Source organism: Mustela nivalis, assembly GCF_964662115.1.
Source record: "Mustela nivalis genome assembly, chromosome: 1".
NCBI classification, from domain to species: domain Eukaryota; kingdom Metazoa; phylum Chordata; class Mammalia; order Carnivora; family Mustelidae; genus Mustela; species Mustela nivalis.
In genome coordinates, this window is record NC_139020.1 from 91,026,812 (window position 1) to 91,042,286 (window position 15,475).

The 15,475-nt window shown below is 35.1% G+C and overlaps 1 protein-coding gene across 1 annotated transcript in view; it reads left to right on the forward strand.

The window, feature by feature from the left end:
• LOC309869804 (uncharacterized protein) overlaps nucleotides 1–15,475 on the forward strand; it is a 66,002-nt gene that overhangs the window by 21,738 nt on the left and 28,789 nt on the right. Inside the window, exons 3-6 of the mRNA XM_082741454.1 lie at nucleotides 5,904–6,015; nucleotides 7,700–7,772; nucleotides 8,394–8,498; nucleotides 13,178–13,356. Of these exons, the coding sequence (XP_082597580.1) occupies nucleotides 13,270–13,356 (87 nt within the window). The 5' untranslated portion in view covers nucleotides 5,904–6,015; nucleotides 7,700–7,772; nucleotides 8,394–8,498; nucleotides 13,178–13,269. The remainder of the gene's footprint in view (nucleotides 1–5,903; nucleotides 6,016–7,699; nucleotides 7,773–8,393; nucleotides 8,499–13,177; nucleotides 13,357–15,475) is intronic.

Genomic DNA, 15,475 nt, shown 5'->3' on the forward strand with positions numbered 1-15,475 from the left:
TTACTTTATAGTTTCCCATGGATTTGCTGTGAGCCCGTAAGTATTTCTTAAAAGGGAGTTTTGGAAATGCAAAATAAAATGCTAATAAAGCTTTTTTAAAGAAGTCTTCCTTTCTTGTTTCTCTGATTCATATGAGAAATTGAGTAAATAATTTTGTAAACATTAAGGACAATTAGGAAGATGTAAAATAAATTATATTCTTTTTAAATGAAATATTATAAAAGTTTTATAGGAATATGTATTAGAAAATAAAAGACTAAAGTTTTACTAACATCTGGGCATTTTATAGTAGTTTTACATACCATATTTTGAATAACGCCTGGGGATTATTTAAATGATTTAAAAATTCCAAAGAGAATGTTTAGTAGCGCACTGGATGAATATAATTCCTTTCTGAGAATTACTAAATGGTTACACAAGTTGTTGTCATGCCATAATTGAAGTGTGTAAATTCTACTAATACTTGAGTTATTATGATCTAAGTTTTATTTACTAATGATCTTTGTATCGTTTATTAAGTGCTTAACATAAATTATCTCCAGGTCTTTGTGCACACACATAGATACATACAAAGACCTATTTGTTGTTGGTAAAAGGTTATGGAGAATTTCCTTTTGGATGGTATATTTAAGACATTTTTGGTTAAAACTCTACTTAAAATTCCAAATTATTACAAATGAATGTACACAGTGTAGCATTCAGAAAAATCATCTTTCTTACTAACAAAAACCTCCAGTAACACATGACTTTGATATATATACTTAAATTTTAAAATTAGCAAATAGTGGTATGAATCAATTCACATAGGACCAGGCTAAAATAACCCTTTCTCCAAAATATGAGATCTAACCTAGCTATGTTAGGTTAATCAAAACAAGGAAGAGGCATTTAAACAGAGTAGAGGATCTTGCTTTACTTGGAAGCTGAGAAGCACAGAACTGGAAAATACCTTAGAGCCTTTCTAGTCTTTTTGTTTTATGGGCAAGGAAACAGAAGCTCCAAGAAGTAGGTCCCACAGTGAATACATCACAGAATGAAGACTTTCTTGTCTTATGTCTTTCATCTTTTGCTTTTTGATTGTTGCCTTTTCTGAGACATGTGAGAAATTCTTTTGGCTGGAAGGGTCAGTGAACTTTGCTTTACAGAAATCCCTTTGAATTCTAGCTGTAGTATCACAGAACTTCCAAACTTGCAGTGTCCTCCTTTTTTGGATATTCACACTCTATGTGAGAGCAGTAGTTAAATACAGTTTTATGGAATTGAAGCCAATGAGAGGTTCATGGTCCTAATGGTTTCATTGTGTTCCAAGAAAAACTATCTGAATTTTAAAGGTTTTTATATCTTCTTCAGCATATATTATTCAAATTTAGCCTACAAATTTAACAATATCTTATTTTGCCACTGCTACCCATTTCTGTAATGAATGGTAAGTATAATTCCTAGATTTAAGCCACATATACATGAATTATTCATGTAATATACATGAATTAATTTACATGAATTATTATTTATTTATCTGATATATGCCAAAGCAACCTCAAAGAAATATTATTGGTTAATACACCCATGTGTAGCCATAAGGAAAAGTTGCATTAACTTTTTTTCTTTTTCTCATTCGTGTGAGAGCATTTGGGATAGAAATCCCAGAGATACCAATGCCTCTATTCTGTACAACTTTAACTAACCAAATGTACTGCCTTTTATTTACTTACTCAGCAATTCAGAGAAATTTAGAATAATTCAATAAAAATGGTCTGAATATGTATGGACTTCTAAAGCAATAGTTACCAGCCTTGATCACGCAGAACAACTGACTACCATAGTAGTCAAAGTGGAATATGAATTACTGGAACATTTAATCATATTACATGAGCTGGAATCAGTACTACTTAGAAAACCATAAGTCTATTACAGGTATATAAAACAAAAATCTTAAGCATGAATATATAGGACCACAAAAATTTATTAACTGTTAACTGTTCAATTTAGGCACAATCACCTTTCTGAGAAATTCCATCAGTATATATTTTATAATAGTTGGATGTTCACTTTGTCAGACTCAACATTTCTTGGACACCAATTTTTTTAAAGATTTTTATTTATTTACTTGTCACACAGACAGAGAGAGCATGAGCAGGGTGAGGGGCAGAGGGAGAAGCAGGCTCCCCGCTGAACAGGGAGCCTGATGTGGGACTTGATTCCAGGACCCTGGGATCATGACCTGAGCTGAAGGCAATGCTTAACCAACTGAGCCACCCAGCTGTCCCAGACATCAGTTTTTTAAAAAAAGAACTTTCAGTGATCAAAGTGTTAAAAAGAAAATCCAGTTAAATGTGAACTTGGAAAATGACTGTCCACATTTAACTAAATGATGGACCCTTTCTCCACATTCTCAGCACACTGTTGTAGAGTTTGGGAACTGTCATTTCAAAGTCTACATTATAGTTTATGGATCAATAATTAAATAATAGGTAAATATGGGGGCTGTATTTCAATCTCTAAATGTATAATTTTTAAAAATAGAGAAACTAGAAGTTTATTCAATCATGTACATTTTTTTTACAAGCTTAGCTATCACAACAATCATGCTTCTTTTAAATAAAATTTTTATGATATTTTTGTGATGATATTCTGTGATAAGTCATAAGCATAACTGAAATATTACTTTTGGAATGAATTATATAAACTTAAGAAATCAGTAGTTGGCTATTAAAAAAAAAAGGTTAAATAAGTCTTATATTTGTTAGCTCCCCATCATTTGATTTGACAATGTCAGTTCACTGGCTGATATGATATCTTTTCCACTCTGATTGTTTGAAAGCATTTGTTGCAACAAATTAATCTTTTTGAAGGGCTTTGCTTTTCTCTTTATTTCCTTGTCTATTCTTGCATTTATGGGTATATTTCTCTTGAATGTTTTATCCCGATTTCTTTTTTTTCTTCTTTGTAAGCAACAAGAATATTTTATCTTTTCTAACTCACAGTATTGATGCCAAATTATTTGTTCATGAAGGAATACTTCCTAGACACTAAAGTATTATATGGATGCTCTTATCCTTCACATCATTATTTAATCAAGCAAAATGCAGTGAATCAACAGGCTCAGTGTATAAATAAAGTAGTTTAACAGATGTTTTTTCTCAAACTGATTGCATGTGTATATCTTTGGGTGATGAAAATAATTATATAATTGGTTAATGACATTTATCACAGTCTTAATATACACCAGACACTATAATAAGTATTTTTCAAACAATTTAATTAATCGTCACAATAATTACTTAGAAGATATGAGTCTGCATCTGATTTTTCTTTTTAACAGTTGAGAAAGTTGGTACCGAAAGGACTCCAATAACTTGCAGAAGTCCTGTGGCTCCTAAGTGGGACAGAGCTCAGGGCCTGATTCTGGGAGCCAAGCTCTCAACTATACTATGCGTGCAATTCTAAGACACTACCATATAGACTGAAAATCTATCACTGAAAATGTTGGAAGGCAATAAAAATTTGGTAAATCCAAGTAAGAGTGCATTCATATTCCAGATGCTGATTCGGACACATAGAATTGGTCACATTTTCAACCACCATTATTTTGCTATATAAGAAATGTGTGTGTGCACTTTTTTTGACATGTATATAAGAAACTTATAATCAACTGCTATCTCTGGGTGACCTTGACTTTTTTTTTTCCATTTTATGTTATTTTACTTCTTTTCAGTGTTCCAGCATTCTTTGTTTATGCACCACATCCAGTGCTCCATGCAATACGTGCCCTCCTTAATACCCACCACCAGGCTCACCCAACACCCCCACTCCCTCCCCTACAAAACCCTCAGTTTCTTCTCAAAGTCCACAGTTTCTCATGGCTTGTCTCTCCCTCTGATTTCCCCCAATTCACTTCTTCTCTCCATCTCCCCATGTCCTCCATGTTATTCCTTATGCTCCATAAGTGACCTTGACTTTATCCAAAAACATTCTTTCTAATTTCACCTGTACCTTAGTCTCTCCCAGTTCTCAACCAGATCCTTAAAAATCAGAACTTAAAAAAGAAAAAAATCCTTGATTAATCTAAGATATTGCATGCTTTGGTTCTTTGCTTACAACAGTATTACATGTAACTTTTGCCCCTACTTATCTGTCCACTTAACTTCAGATGTTTGTTACAGAAATTCTTTACTGAGATGTGGGCATCAGGTTTTCCTGACATTTGTGGGAACATAATTCTTTGCTTCTCAGAACTCACAGAGACAGAGCTTGCATTCCTCCTTTAAAAACTTTTGATGATGACTCTTTGCACCAAGGAATCCATCATCTCTACCATCCCCTTCTCACTTAGGTTTCTACATCCATTCCACCATGTGCCCTCCAGCTACATCAAAGAATTGCTTTACCCCTGAACTCACCTTACTTCCATGCCATTCCCTCTGTCTGAAATCCTCTTTATTCTCTACATGGTGAATTATTTATCTTTAAAAGATCATTCAAGGAGTCTTACCTAGCCCTAATCCCCCACCCAAAAGTATAGAGTTTTCTTTTCAAACTTCCACAGCACAGAAGCTGGCACATAATGGGAGAGAAACAATGATTTATGGAATTGTCAACAACATTAAAAATGAATTAGAGACTGATCTACCTGTCAGGAGGCCTCTTCTCTCTTACAAAATTTAGAGCTCCTTGTTTAAATTTCAAACACTCATTTCCCTTGTGGCTATAATTGGCTTGGACTAGCAATAGCCAAATGAACATATGTGGACAGTAGATGCCAAATAATGTGATTTTATTGAAATATGCATGTGGCTTTTTGTTGGCGGGAGAGTATACTGCTATCCCAACATATATACTTAGTTCAAAAAAATGCAGCATAAGGAAAAAAACAGATCCCATCTGCCAGGCAAAATAGCTATAAAGTGGAGAAATCAGGTTTTTAATGAATCCATTGAGAGTGACTTGAGTTATTTTTTAATGTAAGAGCAAATAAACTCTTGAGCAGAGCTGCATAGCCATGGAGCATTCTTTTAATTTATAGCTAGCAAAGTCCAAATCCTGGTTTTAGCTAAATGAGAATGTTCCCAGAAGAGAGAATGATTAGACAATGCAAGTGGGCTTACACTGGCCTTCTAAAATCTGGCTCACAGTCTAAGGGGACTAGAATTCCATTCTCAATTCAAGACATGTAAACACTTCTCTATATATTCGTGAGACACACTGCACAACTTGGCTGGATTTTTCTGTTTTCTTTAGCACATATCCACAAAAACAAGAGTGTTGTTCTTCCATATTCCAGTCTGAAGGAGTGTGGGATAAAGGCAAACACCTGTTCTTTCTTCTTTCTTGGCCAACATTTTCTGTCTCCATTTTTGGACTTCCATTTTACCAATACTTTTTTTCTTTCCCTTTTCTACTAATAGGATTACTAGAAATAGAATTCATTCATAGGATTGTAATGGTTAAAAAAGACATAAACTCTATTGATAAAAATTAATTATGAGGTATATCATGTAAAGGCCAAAACATCATAAATCATCAGAGGTTTGGGGTCTTGTCACTACTGAGATATATTGCTTTCCTTAATATGTCACAGCATGCCCCGTCACAGCAGGATGGAGAACTCTGCAGAAACCTGTACTGATTGAATATCTTGGACAGTGGTTTAACGTGTCTGTCCCAGGAAAGAACAGCTGTGTAATCCAAGAAAAATACCTAATCTTTTATTTTATTTATTTATTTTATCCCCATAATGAGTTTGTGTATTTAATTATTTATTTGTTTTTGTTTCGAGTTTTTATTTAAATTCCAGCAAGTTAGTTCAGGATAATATTAGTTCAGGCATAGAAATCAGTGACATGTCACTTAGATAAAACACTCATCATAACAAGTGGCCTCCTTATTTCCCATCACCCATCTAGCCCATCTCTGGTCTGAACAGAGAAAGACAAAGTGAAATGAAGACTCAAAGTTACCAAGAAGATTAAATAAAAATAGAGTGCAATACCTGCACCATATAGATTCTCAGTAAATGTAAATGGAATATGGACTATGTAGTCTAAGTCTGTTAACAGCAATACCAGTGGCAATAATAAAAACAGCATTCTTTTTTTTTTTTTTAATATACAGTCTTTTTTTTTTTTTTTAGATTTTATTTATTTATTTATTTGACAGAGAGAGAGATCACAAGCAGGCAGAGAGGCAGGCAGAGAGAGAGGAGGAAGCAGGCTCACTGCTGAGTGGAGAGCCCGATGCAGGGCTCGATCCCAGGACTCTGAGATCATGACCTGAGCTGAAGGCAGTGGCTTAACCCACTGAGCCACCCAGGCGCCCCTAAAAACAGCATTCTAACCTCATGCGGAAAGCTTTCCTAAGACTGTACATGTATTAGTTCTCCTAACACGCCTGCAATAGCCCTTGTGGTAGTTACTCTTGTTTTGATCTTTCATTTGTAGAGAACGAGTCTGTAGTCTCTTACAAGTACTGTCTTATACTGGACAGTACTTACCAAATAAAAAAATCAGAATATGGGAAGGGACCATTGAAAGTGTAACATCATATATTTGAAATTAGAGGCTTTCTCAGAAAACAGAGGATAAAGAATTATAGTTCTTCCTTCTATGGAATATCTTTATATTTCAAAGAAAAGTTAAATAAATCACATTTTTAATATTTATCAAGGAAACTTATCCAAAGGGCTAAATCATTCCTCTAGCATTTATGCCTTTGAGTAAAATAAGTTTTCTAAGTATCTAAATTGTCCCAAATTCTAAATATCTATATTCTGCTATTTTTACCAGCAGAAAAATGGCTATTGGTATTTGGATTCTAATACTGTTTGTTTTCTAGTTCCTAGAAGAATGGTATTACAAAAATATTTGCTTCCTACTTAAAGCCAAAGAGATGAGGATGTCATACTCATTAGGGACTGTACAAGGGACATCATGAACTAGGAGACTGAGATGTCTGGGAAGCTCAGTTACAGAATCTCTTGAACCATATTTGAGTAACATAGTATGGAAATTGATGACATAGAGAAAAGATGGATAATATGAGTCATGTCCAAATGTGTGATCAAATGAGTTGTAGAAATCTGAACCCATCTTATTCTTTGTGATTTTTCTTAAGCCCCTGTAAACCCCAAGCAAAAGAAACCCCATCCTATTATTCATGGTGCATAATTGACACATTCTGGCAAATTGGACATGTCACTATATTCTGGAATTTCTATTCTACTTAAATCAGAGGTGTTATCACGAGGGATTGACCATTCCTTTAACATTGTTTTCAAGGGCAATTTGCCACAGTGACTCTTTGGACAAGCCAGTGTTTTCTGTCAGTATGGGGGGAAAGTGAGAGTGGGGTAGGGAGAATAAAAGAGGAAAAGAAAAACTAAGACTTCTGACCCCTAGAGTGTTGGGCAAATATGTTAGCAATGTTTAAAGTAATTGAATCCAAGGGTTGAAAAAACCTTAAGAATCCCATAGTCTTAGTTCTCACTCAACATCAATGTTATAACTGTACGTCTGACATCCATCCAACTTTTTGAATATCAGATTCTTCCCTGATTCCTAGAAACGTCTTTCTTAAATTAAGACAAGTGTTGACTTCATAAAACTTCCAGTGTTTGGAAAATAAGTCTTGATACTCCTCTACCTGACAGTCTTTCAAATGGTTGAAGCCAGTCTTCATGTTCCATTACTCTGTTTTTCTCCAGGTGACAAATCATCAGTGCTTTCACAGTTCCTGATATCATTTGCCAACCTCCTCTAAAGTGTCCCAGATTAACAGTGAGTCCTTTTCTTAATTTCCAAAGATGTAGCTGTTGTTCAAAATAGATTATTATGTAAAGCTTAGTGTTTCTTTCCTGATTTTTTAAGTAATACATGTTTATTGAGGCAAATCGCCCATAATCTCACCCCGAAATAACCAACACTTATGTTTTCTTGTTCTTCCTTTCATCTTTATACATTTTATATTGTTTTATAAAATAGATTATATATACATTTTGAGTACTGCTTTGTTTCTAATGTTACGCTTTGAGCAATTTCCCATGTTCTCAACGCTCTTTGAGGAGATGTCTGCAGCAATTCATCCTAAATCCAGTATTTTAAATTGTATCCTGATAATATCTTCTTCTTGACCCTTTCACCCTAAGTATCTGCAGAAATTCTTTTTGAAGCACTTAGTCAACATTAGGACTATAGGTTTAAAGACTTGTCGTACTCGCTAGGTAATCATTGATAACAAAGCACTTCAAGTACAATAGAAAACCAATGTTTTTTATTTAGAAAGTTGGTTTAAACCAACCAAAGAAAGAGAACACTTCTGTCTTTGTTGACCAAGTCTTCCTTCTTGAAAAGACACTTCTGAAGCAGATAAAAAAAATTTTTGCACTCTCTATTCACAAGGTATTTAATCTTTATATTCTCATGGTGACAAACTGAGTGCCATTAGCCAAGGAGACTCTCACCTGATGACAGAGGTGGATCCCCAGTGAAAGGAATCAAGTAAAGGTGAGGCAGCACAAGGCTTTGTAACCATAGTTACTTTAAGTCTAAGATTATAAATATATTGCTTCCATTATGAAAGATGCATTAACATTCCTTTATGTCCAGTCTTAGAAACCTTGTTATCAGGGCTAGCCTGTTTACTCACTTATCTCTTAAGAGAGGGCTAGGCTAAATTAACACTTAAACATTAACCTTGAAGATAGTCCTAGAAAGTGGCCAGAGAGGGAGGATAGAACTTTTTAAAAATGGGATAGAGTGATCTCAAAGAAATACTCAAATTCTGAGAAAAGCAAAAACTTTATCTTATTCGCTTATTGAAGAATTTGCTTCTACTGACCCAGAAAATTCTGGAAATGACCTCCTCTATCTTTTTACATGCACCTGAATGAAGTGAAGGGTGAAATGGGAGTACTTTATAAGGCAATCCCTAAAAACAAAATTGCTATATACTTTGCAGCTGATCATTCATCTAATCATAACAGATGTTTTCTTATATATGGTAAAAGATATTCACAGTAAACCACTGAAATAATTAATATATTCATAACAATAAGGTAAAATATTCTTTTATGACTGGGAAAACTGCTGTCTCAGACTTTCTCTGCCTTTGTAGCAAACATCCTGACAACCACACAGTTTTGCCATTTGCATGAGAGCCTGGATATTGTAAATCGCTACATTAGTTATAGATGTATTGTATTGTTATTTCCATGTAGTTTTATGAAGAGAAGTTACCGGGAAGAGTTGTCCCTAACTATTTATAAGAAATTTCTGGTGCAAGAAGTTTTCAACCAGCTTTCCATAAATATTCTAAACTCTAGTGTTAGCCTTATTTGAGATCTTTTCTAAAGTTTCTTTGTCCCTTGCAAAGCAAGGAGAAACTTAATTCTCAAACAAAACAGGACTTTACCACTTAGTATGATAATCATTCCCAACTTGACTCCCAATGTTTACTTGACTCCTTTGCACACTACAGAAATTAGCTCAAACATAATTTTCTCAAAGAAACCTTGTTTTTCTGCAATAAGTTAACTAGTGCATCATATTTTATACCCTCATACTAGCCTAATTTCATCATGTGACCTAGCAAACATTAAATTCTTACTCAATGTCAGTCTTCTCCCCCAAGTTTAAAGCTATGTCAAAACAAAGACCTAAACTACACTTTCTCATTGTTGTTTCCTCAGAACCAAAGATAGTGCCTTCATGGCTAGTTTTCCATAAATGTTTGCTGAATGAATAATATTGATGCTTTAAGTATATTCTATCAGAGTCCTTGAAGCATGAGCTTTTCCATAATATCGCTTTATTAATTTATCTGAGAAAGAAGATGAAGAGTGGCACTCCATATTTTTAAAGGCAATATCTGGAATATCTGGATTTAGGCACACCCTATGGTTAGTGAAAATTCTTCCATTGGGGGGAAACCCAAGACTTTTCCCTTTCTATCCTGTATTCTACCTCAAAAGGAGGCTAAACATGAAGAAAGGGCAGTATTGGGTCAGTATTCTAAACAAGGATATAAAACCCTCCACGTGACAATGGAAGAGGTTAAAACTTCTTGTGACCCAATAATAAATTTCCTTTGTAATTGGGAACAAATTTTCATGCTCTTGGTAATTGAGAATACATGCTTTAGTAGAGAGAAATTAAGACCATATGATCAGAGGAAACCTTTAAAAAGTATATATTATTATTTCTATTTATCTGGACTAGGATCTTTGCTTTGCTACAGATAACCTGCTAATACTGTTTTGCTTTGTTTTAAAGGGAAATTTTGTAGTAAAATGTTTAAGTTATCCTCTTTGTAAAATCTCTCTATTTGTAGGGTATTAAAATAGCTATTCCAGATAATTACAATGCCGACTGGGGAGAAGAGACATCTCCTTTGCAAAAAAAATTCTAAATAATTTATGCAGATACTTCATCCCAAAGGAGGTGAAGTATAACTCCCATTACTTAAGTATGTGTTGTGCATAGTGAATTCTTTCCAAAGATATCATATGAGAAGGTGGGGAAATCTTACAAATACTACTTCAGCTAGGGGATCAAGGTTAACATCAGCAGTGATGTCATGTTGTTGGTATGATGTGATGGAAATGATACCTTACATCTTTGATCTTCCCCAAAACTCATCATCTCAGTCTAATCATGAGAAAAACATCAGCCAAATCCCAACAGAGGGATGTTCTACAAAACACTGGCCAATATTCCTCAAAATGATCAAAGTCATCAAAAAACAAAGAAAGTCAGAAATTGTCACAAATAAAAGAAGCATAAGGAAACCTGACAACTAAATGTAACATAGTATCCTGGATGGGATAGGACTAGGCAAAAACTAAGGAAATCTGAGTAAAGTGTACACTTTAATAATAATAATGTATCACTATCGGTTCACTACTTATAACAAGTGTGTAAGATATTAAAGGAAAGTGTGTGTGGGAATTCTCTGTAGTATATTTCTAATTTTTCTTAAAGTTTAAAATCGTTCTAAATTGGAAAGCCTATTTAAACAATGACACTTTCAGGGTGCCTGAGTGGCTCAGTGGGCTAAGGCCTCTGCCTTCGGCTCGGGTCATGAACCCAGGGTCTGGGTCCAGGGATCAAGCCCCTCATTGGGCTCTCTGCTCAGCAGGTAGCCTACTTCCTCCTTTTTCTCTGCCTGCCTCTCTGCCTACTTGTGATCTCTGTCAAACAAACAAACAAACAAACAAACAAACCAAAACAATGACACTTTCAGCCTTGGAAATCTTACCAGATTAAAATTCTTGTGGTCATAAGTTGAATCCTATTTACTCTAGTTGTTTTTATTTTTTTACAATTTTTTATTATGTTATGTTAATCACCATATAGTACATCATTAGTTACTTATGTAGTGTTCCATGATTCATTGTTTGCATATAACACCCAGTGCACTGTGTGCCCTCCTTAATACTCTAGTTGTTTTTAAAAGAATAGGGACCATACTAATTTCTTAGGGCTGCCATAACAGAGTATCACAAACTACATAGCTTAAACAACAAAATTTTCTCACAGTTCTGGTAGATAGAAGTCTGAGATCAACATGTTAGCAAGGCTGACTTTTTCTGAGGGCTGTGAGGAAAAATCTGTCGCATGCATCTTGCCTAGACTCTGGTGGTTTGGTGACAATATTTGACATTTTTTGGCTTATAGATGCATCACTGAGATCTCTGCCATTATCTTCACATGGTATTGTGTGTGTGTGTGTGTGTGTGTGTGTGTTTCTGCCCAGATTTCCATTTTATGAGGAGACTGGTCATATTGAATTGGGTCTGCCCCAATTACCTCAACTTAACTTGCTCATATGCAAAGACTCTATTCTCAAAGTCATGTTTATAGGTACTGGGTACTCTGAAGACTTTCTGGAGGGATGCAGTTTAATTGATAACAAACACAGTCTTTGAAATATAAATGCTTGTTCATCTAGGAAATCATCTCACTTACTGGGAGACCATGTAAGAGTGGTGGTAATTGGATAGAATTCCTATTTTCTTAAAGTCTGTAACTGCTTCTACTGAAAATGATCTTGGAGTTAACTAACTACTGGTCCTTTCATAGGGCCAACCAGATATCAGGTTTTCTAGATTTGAGTTGACAAAATCACAGCTAAAACTACAGATACAACATCCAGCTGTTTCTTAGATTGACAAGAATTTTTAAGCCCAAATGAATGGAAGCACATTGAATTTGGATATGCATATTTCTTTCTTCTTGTCCCCTCTTCACTTCCCCATCTGCACCATTTCCAACCATGTTCAACAGTCAGTGTTCATACATTATTATACAGCACAAAACTGTTCAATCATAAAGTCTTCAATGCAGAGTTCTAAGAAATCTGCCCAGACCAGCCTTTTGGAGATACCATGTCAGGAGCACTATCTATGAAGTAGGTCATGGATTCCTCAATGAATCATACTTATAAACCCCCCAATGCAGGCATTTATCCTATCTCCCTGACCTGTTATAATGGCTCCCCTGCTATTATTCCCTTTTAAGGCTAATTCCTCCAGTTGGGCTTTGAATCACATTGCTTCAAAGAGGCACTAATTAAAGAATATAAATAGGTAAAATACATTATTTTAGAAAGCATATTAAATAGTAATAAGTGCTAAAAACAAAATAAACAAAGGATGGAAAGGCAACATGAAATGATGTCAGACTATGAAATTTTAATTAAGATGTCCAGGGATGATCTCACTGGGAAGGTAACTATATAGTGAAGAACTAAAAGAAATGAGAAATTCAGGTATGTGGATATCTAAAGGGAGACATCCAATAATGTTCCAGGCAGGGGAAAGAGCTAATGTGAAAGCACTAAGGAGAAGGCATGCCTGGCATGTTTGAGACCAAAGTAACTAAAACAGAGAGAATGAAGGGGAAGATGTTAAGAGATGAAATCAGAGATTTATCAGGGAACCAGATCACTTAAGTCATTTGTCAACATAGTAGTTTTGTTTTTACATTGAGTGATGTGGAAACCTAATGAAGTGTTTTTGTAAAGAAGAATAATAAGAAAATAACTATACTTTTTAGATAGAAGATAAATTTTGGAGAACTAGGGGTAGAAGCAAGAAGGCTAGTGAGGGACATGAAAAATGGTGTCCAGGATGTAAAGAGTGGAGTGGGAAGAAGTTGTTAATTTTGGGTATAATTTCATGCAGAACCAAGAGAATTTGTTGAAGCAATAGTCGTGAAGAATGAGAAAGAAAGGGAAAACAAAACAAAGCAAAAAAAAAAAATACTATCAAGATGTATGAAGGAATTGAATTACTGTTTAACTGAGATGGTAATGACTACAGAAGGAGCCACAAATTTAATGGCAAGAGGTCGATATCAGGAGGTCAGTGTTTGTTATATGAAGGTTGAGATGCCTATTATATTTTCAAGCAGAGATGTCAAGTAGGATGTTGAAAAGTTAGATCCAGGATTTGAGGGGAGGGTCCAGGCTGGAGACAAAGACTTTTGAACCATTAGCTTGTAGGTATTTGAAACCAGGAGACTAGATGAGATGACTGAGTCCGTAAGCATAGGCAGAAAAGAGCAGTGGTCCAAGGACTAAACCCTGGATGTAGGAGAAGCCCAGCATCTCCTAATCTTTATTCTTCTTCTGATATAACTTCTGTGTATTTTCTGCAGTCATCTGCTCTATAAATAACCATTAATGGTTGGTATTGCTCTACTGTATGTCAAACTTATAAAGCTACAGTAATTAAGAGACCATTGTATTGGCTTATAAAGATGTAAGTAGAGCAAATGAATAGAATTGAGATCTCATTAACAGACCACTGCATATATGGTCATGTGATTTACATCATGTGGGGAATAAAATAATGGGGCATATGGTCTTTTCAGCAAATGATATTGGGAAAATTGGCTATGTGTAGAAAAAAAAATGAAAGGAACTTGGCCTTTCATATGCACCGTAGATTTAAATGTGAAAGTTAAAATACGAAAACATGTAGAATGTAGAATACATTTATAATCTCATTATAGGTGAAAATTTATTTTATTTTCTTTTTTTTTCAAAGAGAGAAAAATAAAGAGTATGCAGAAGAGGAGGGGCAGAAGGAGAGAGAAAGAGAGAATCTTAAGGGCTCCACACCTCCTGACACAGGGCTGAACCCCATGTCCCTGAGACCATGACTAGAACTGAACTCAAGAATTAGATGTCAAACCGACTGAGCCACCCAGGTGCCCCATAGGTGAAAATTTCTTGAATAAGAAAAAATGTACTAACATAAGAAAAAGATAGATAGGGACACATGGGTGGCTCAGTTGGTTAAGCATCTCCCAGGGTCCTGGGATCAAGCCCCACATTGGCCTCCCGGCTCAGAGGGAAGCCTGCTTCTCCCTCTCCCTCTGCTCTTTCCCCTGCTTGTCCCCTCTCTCGATCTCCCCCTCTATGTGTCAAATAAATAAATAAAATCTCTTTTTTAAAAAAAGAAAAGATAGATAAATGGGGTAATTTATTAAAACTGAAATTTTTCCGTTCATCAAAATACACCATTAAAACAGTTAAAAAATCAAGAGGAAAAAACTGCTTTCAACACATTTGACTAGCAAAGACCCTTTTTCCAGATTATGTAGAGAACTTCCACACAGAAATAAGGAAGAGGTAGACAGCCTAATAGAAAAAAAGTACAAGAAAACTGAAAAGACACTATACATACACATACAATGACAGCAAACATCCAACACATATGGTATATAAGAAAAGCTATCCAATCTCATTAGTAGTCAGGAAAATACAAATTAAAATCTCCTAAAGAATGGTTAGATTTTAAAATGCTGATAATAATAATAGATATATGGGGCAATGGCAATCTTGCATATTGGTATTGGATGGATGGTACTACAACTACTTTGGGAAAATGCAGCTACTCAAGTTGACCACATTTTATGGCTCTGTAATTTTACTCTTTAATATAGTAGTCAAGATAATGCAGGACATGTATATCAGAAGACACGTACAAAAATGTTCATAGCAGCATTATTTACTATAGTCAAAAGTGGGGGAAAAGTCCTTCAACAGTATGGCAATGTCATATGTTTCTTTTGATTTTATGATTGGGTCAACTCTAGAAATTGGTAGAGCAATAAAAGATGGATACAAAGCAGCATGATTATATCAGACCAAGAAGAAGAACGTGTGATCAGGGATAACAAAACTTTTCATTTCACTTAACATTCTGATTGATAGGCACTGTGATAAATCTTGGAACCATTCATGAACCAAAAAAGAAAGTACTCTGTAATCAATTATTAATATCTATTGTTTTACTCAATCCAGCCTGCTAAAACAAAATACCACAGACTGAGTAACTTATAACAACAGTAACTTTTCACTCACAGTTCTTGATGGCGGCTGGGAAGACCAAGATCAAGACATCAGTATAGTCACCTTCCAGTGAGGAACCTCTTTCTGGTTCATAGCTGGTGCCTTCACTCTGTGTCCTCAT